Source organism: Hyperolius riggenbachi, chromosome 7, assembly GCF_040937935.1.
Source record: "Hyperolius riggenbachi isolate aHypRig1 chromosome 7, aHypRig1.pri, whole genome shotgun sequence".
NCBI classification, from domain to species: Eukaryota; Metazoa; Chordata; class Amphibia; order Anura; family Hyperoliidae; genus Hyperolius; species Hyperolius riggenbachi.
The window spans coordinates 154,164,282-154,170,281 of NC_090652.1; the positions used below are offsets into that span (position 1 = coordinate 154,164,282).

The following is a 6,000-nucleotide window of genomic DNA, read 5'->3' on the forward strand; positions in this document are numbered from 1 at the left end:
CATGGATACATTCATTTGCATGCAATTAGGTAATACAATAAAAAAGGGGGGGGGGGAGAGAAAATGCCCAATAAACTGTAAAAAAAAATGAAGGCAACAAAAGTTTGTCTCAGATCAACACAACCATTTCAGCCTGTGGGTTGTTTTGACATTTCAGCGCTCCTCCCATTCATTCCCCAATAACTTTATCACTACTTATCACAACAAAATGATCTATACCTTGTTTTTTCCACCACCAATTAGGCTTTATTTGGGTGGTACATTGTGCAAAGAATTTATTTTATTCTAAATGCTTTTTTAACGGGCATAAGAAAGAAAATATAAAATTCATTATTTACAAGTTTTTGGCCATTATAGTTTTAAAATTAAACATTCTTCTGTGGATAAAAGCCACACATTTTATTTGCCCATTTGTCCCGGTTATTGCAACATTTAATTAAATCCCTAGTGCAATGTGCCAATATTTTTATTTGGAAATGAAGTTGCATTTTTTTCAGTTTTACGTCCATCCCCATTTACAAGCCCATAATTATAAAAAATGATATACCCTCTAATCATGCATATTAAAAAAAAAAAAAAATTCAGCCCCTAAGGGCCCTTTTCCACTAGCAATCACAAACGCCAGCAATTGCGATTATTCATTAAAGAGAACCAGAGAGGATAAAATAAAAGCTTTTATACATACCTTCCTCCAGCCCCATACGCACGGATCGCTCCCACGCTGCCTGGATCCGCCGGTACCGGGTCCCGTCATTACCGCCAGTTGTTACTTTATCATAGAAATCATGAGGTATTTTCCACTCTAGTGATTTGATTTGGAAATCGCAATCGCTTTCTGGAGCGATTTTTCACTCCAGAAAGCGATTGTGATTTCTAAATCAAATTACTATAGTAGAAAATACTTCTCGGTATTTCTATGATAAAGTAGCAACCCTAGCGATTTTAAAAATCGCTAGCGATTTACGATTCAGCTGTGTAGTGGAAAAAGGCCCTAATGCCTGTAGGTGTAATTTTACTATTTGGCAACAAGATGTCCTCGCACAGAACTTCCTATAAGCATACAATAAGTAGGATACACAGGAAGCAATGTATTACTATGTAACTAAGGAAGTAATCCATTGATGCCTGCAATCACGGTGGCCTGGAGGGGAGATGAATTTATGGGAATGATGATTGGCGGTGGAAATCGGCGAGCGGGAGGCAGTGCGGCGGTTGTATAATATTGAAGAATACTCATTGTTTTTGATCAAAAACTGATTTCTCTTGGCGGACAAAAACTGATTTTGTTCCCTGCAGCCAATTCCCCCTCCCCCCCCCCCCCCCCCCCCCTTGCTGGCAACATCATGATCATGGGCTTCTGTCCGCACAATCGCACACACAGCCCCCCAAACTGTTGGGACATGACTAGTGTGACCTGCAGCTGCCACTGCAGCAATTCTTCTGCTGTAGTGTTTATCCTTCATCGATAATTGTTATATCAAGATTGTATAGTACACACAAATCTAGCTTTATCCTTAAATGATATATAGAGTTCTACCCTTGTATAAAGAACTTTAAAGGATACCACAGCCCCAGGTATGTATAAAAGCTTTTACACCATGCTGCATAAATAAATGCATCATGGTGTAGGGAAAAAAAGGACATACTCACCGTTCCCCTCGCTCGTCTGCTACAGCTCCTGGTACCGGCAGACTCTTCTGACCCCTGACCTGGACATGCTGCGCATGCGCAGTATGTCCAATCATCTTCCCTTCTGCCGTCGCATAACTGCAGAATATCGGACACTCCCTCCACCTCCTCCCTGCCCAGCGTGTGCGCTCCACTAATAAAGCTAGCGTGACCCGCCAGCTGGAGTCACGCTGGGAGCGGCGATTTGGAGAGAGAGCGGAGGGGGAGTGAGTTGGGATGGACGGGAAGCAGGCGCTTCAGCTTGGCCTAAAAGCTGCAGTGGCCTATTTAACTAAAAATGGCCTGGTCCCTAGGGGGGTTAACACTGCGGTCCTCCAGTGGTTAACAAATTTTATTTAAAAAGATCCTCTAGGGGAGATGCAATCCCCCTATGGCGGCTAGCCCGATACTGTGTTGGGCTTACCGCCAGGGAGGTTAATGCTGAAGTCTATACCTTGCAAGTTTTAGTTTAACATTTAAATTGTGTGCGATGCAGGGCAGTAATTTTTACTCAGGCTACTAGCACACTAGTCAGAATCCCTAGCGTTGTGGGAGACTCATGCGTTTTTGCCCATAATGAGTCTGTGGGCCCCAAGGAAAAACGCACATATGTATTTTACAATGTGCGTTTTTTAAAGTGCACTACTTGCTGCATAATTTTCAAAAACATGTGAAATGCAAATGTATCTGAATGGAGATGCAGAGGACCGTTTTGTGGTTTGTTTTTATACCATATTTTACTACATAAAGGGAAAATATTGAAAAAAAAAAATGCAAAAAGCATTGAAAAATTAAAGTGTGCACCTACTCTCACCAATAGTCAAATCAGGACCCTGGACTGTAAAGGTACTTAACAGTACAATATTTTCTACAGATGGTTTCATTCTATTAGATTTGTGAGATCATAAGTAATTGGAAGGTAATTATCGATTGTGCCATAAATGGGTCGATTAGGGCACTTTCCCTCTTCAGATACGATCATAAAATCCATCATTCTCAATCGAGCATGAAACTGTTTCACATTACTTTTCTTCACATTCTGATTGAATGGTGGCATCTGAGGAAAATATTGTAGTTAACTGGACTTTAGTGTCTGCACTGTGGTTTTATGTTTCTGGGTGACAGTCTGTAGCCCATTGAATACAGCGCAAACAGTGCAGCATGTGCAATGGCTGGGTGCCGGGGTCCACAGATGTATTCAATCATGGCTGCTGAGTAGGTAGGTATGTTACAGGTGTTAGCCAAATAGTGGTGGGTAGTCTTCTCTGTTAAGTATAGCAAAAGTGTACTTCTTGCTGCAAAATGGACCGCAAGCCAACCCTTCTGGTGAAACTTGCTCTTCTGGGCTGGGAGAAGTTGGTAGTTTTGTAACTTGTGTTGTAGGTGGGGTTGCCTACTCAAGGTGTCTGACTCGGTGCACGTATCATGCCCATTAGATTTTTACCAGTGAGGACTTATTAAAAATATATCTCTTCAGATATGCAAGGTTTTATGTATCTGCCTGAGGTGGATAAGCACCTTCTGGTTTGGTCTCTGCAGTTTTGCTGGTGAACTGGTTGTTTTTAACACTTGTGTTTTTTATTTATTTATTTTTTATTCTCCTAACAGGTAACAGTTGCTCATATCAATGCAACAGCAAAGAATGCAGCAGATGATAAACTCCGACAGAGTTTAAGGAGATTTGCAGACACACACACTTCCCCAGCAACTGTGGTTTTGGTTTCAAGTGAGTACATAACCTTTATTTATTTGTTGTTGTGCTGCTATTCCTTAAAGGGGAACTTCAGCCTAAACAAACATACTGTCATTAAGTTACATTAGTTGTGTTAATTAGAATAGATGGGTAATATAATCTTTTACCCACCCTGTTTTAAAAGAACAGGCAAATGTTTGTGATTCATGGGGGCTGCCATCTTTGTCATGGGGGCAGCCATCTTTTTGGTTGAAAGGAGGTGACAAGGAGCAGGAGACACAGTTCCAACTGTCCTGTGTCCTAATAACCCCTCCCAGCTGCACACACTAGGCTTCAAATGTCAAATGCAATATGTAAAAATAAAAAAAATTTGCACCAAAACAGCAGAACGAGAGCAACGACATCAGAAATCCCATCATGCTTTGCACAGCATCAGGGGAAAAAAGCCATGGCAGTTTTCTTCTGTGCAGCTAAAAATGAGGCTTGGATAAGAGAAACAAAGTTCTGATGCTGTGAAACTGTTAAAGAAACACCAGGCCTTTTCAGTGCTGCTGAGTCGATTTTTAGTCCGGAGGTTCACTTTAAAGGGAATGTCCAAGCAAAATAAAAAAGAGTTTCACTTACCTGGGGCTTCTACCAGCCCCATGCAGCCATCCTGTGCCCTCGTAGTCACTCACTGCTGCTCCAGTCCCCCGCTGGCAGCTTGCCGACCTCGGAGGTCGGTGGGATGCATTGCGTACATTTTTACGCATTCCCGCTAGTGCAGGAACAGTAACCTACATTTTTACGCATTACTGGTTTAATGCGTATAAATCTACGCATTGAACCAGTAACACGTAAAAATGTATGTGTTAATGTTCCTGCACTAGCAGGAATGCGTAAAAATGTACGCAATGCATCCCACCGACCTCCGAGGGCGGCAAGCTGCCAGCGGGGGACTGGAGCAGCAGTGAGTGACTACGAGGGCACAGGATGGCTGCATGGGGCTGGTAGAAGCCCCAGGTAAGTGAAACTCATTTTTTTATTTTGCTTGGACATTCCCTTTAAATACAGTTACTGAACTCTTTATGAGGAGCTACTTATTAGCACAGAAGGTGTGTGTGTGTATATTTAAAATTATGCAAATCCCCTTAAAGTGAAGGTCCAAGCTAAAAAAAAAAACAAAAACAAAAAAAAATCCACTTACCTGGGGCTTCCTCCAGCCCCTGGCAGTCGTTCTGTGCCCTCGCTGCAGCTTCGGTGGCTCACAGTCTTCCCCGCTGCAGAAGCAGACCTCGCCAGGTCGGGTTCCAGGTCGGCTTCTTGTGCGCTCCACCGCGCCGGTCACATGGTCTGGCCGACGTCATCCGGATTATACTGCGCAGGACTACTGCACCTGTGCAGTACAATCCTGGTGACATCAGCCGGACTACGTGACCCGCGCCGTGGAGCGCACAAGAAGCCGACCTGGCGAGGATGGCTTCTGCACGGGGAGCCACCGGAGTTTTTATTTTTTTTTTTTAATTTTATTTATTTATTTTTTTAAGCTTCGATGTTTCTTTTTAAAATGCTCATTCAGTAATACGTCTTGGCAGTCTTTGAAAGCATGTTCTATCTGTTCTTGCAATATTTCTCTACTGGCTTTCCCAGTAGTGTCCATAATGCACTGTTAAAAATATGCAAAGTCCACATTAGTCAGCAGGGATTGTGATTGAGTTTCAAATACACTTGAGATGGCTAGGAATTATGTTCATTCTAAAAGTGTGTGTGTCTGTCCTATCTATCTATCTTGGAGTGAAAGAATTTGATGCGTCAGTTTTCAAGCTGCATAGATTTACAGTAACCTTTGCATAATTGTGCATTAACGTAGGAAAGTGAAAGGTTGGTGTTGAGCCAAAACTTTGTACTAAGACTCTTTAGACTCTTTAGACGTCTGTGGCAAAGGAGTATGGGAACACACAAGTGTCTAAAACATTGGTGGCTGGGGAAAGTAATTTGGTGAAAAAATCCCTAATGGCACATATGGAAGCAAACATTCACAAATGCCTATGGATTTCGACAGCAACCTAAGAGTTAAATGGAACCTTAGGTGAGAGATGTGAGGAGGCTGACCAATTTATTTTCCATATAAACCATGCACATTGCCTGGCTGTCCTGCAGATCTGCTATATTTTAGCCATAAACTAGGCCTGGGCAAACTTGGCCCTCCAGCTTTTAAGGAACTACAAGTTCCACAATGCATTGCAGGAGTCTGACAGCCACAGTCATGACTCATAGACCTATAAGAAAAAAAAAAAGGACTCAAGACAAATGCATTGTGGGACTTGTAGTTCCTTAACAGCTGGAGCGCCAAGTTTGCCCAGGCCTGCCATAGACCCTGAATCACTATGCAGATCAGAGGGTTCTGACACGATTGGCTGCATGCTTGTCTCAGGCGAGAGATTCAGACTGCCAGGGAACCAGTATTTAAAAATATGGCAGCCTCCATATGACTTTCATTTCAGATTCATTTTAAACAGAAAATTAAACAGAAAATGGAAAACTATCTCCTAGGAGGAAAAGTTAACTAAATAAGTGCCAATGGCTAATATGCAACTCTAGTACAGGTTCAGGTCGTGTAGAGCCTGCTTGAGTTGGTGCAAGGAAGTGCAGTGCAGCAT

At 42.5% G+C, this 6,000-nt stretch overlaps 1 protein-coding gene across 1 annotated transcript in view; it reads left to right on the forward strand.

Annotated features, from left to right (window-relative positions):
• MARF1 (meiosis regulator and mRNA stability factor 1) overlaps nucleotides 1–6,000 on the forward strand; it is a 52,143-nt gene that overhangs the window by 33,733 nt on the left and 12,410 nt on the right. Inside the window, exon 6 of the mRNA XM_068247333.1 lies at nucleotides 3,277–3,394. Coding sequence (XP_068103434.1) covers nucleotides 3,277–3,394 — 118 coding nt within the window. The remainder of the gene's footprint in view (nucleotides 1–3,276; nucleotides 3,395–6,000) is intronic.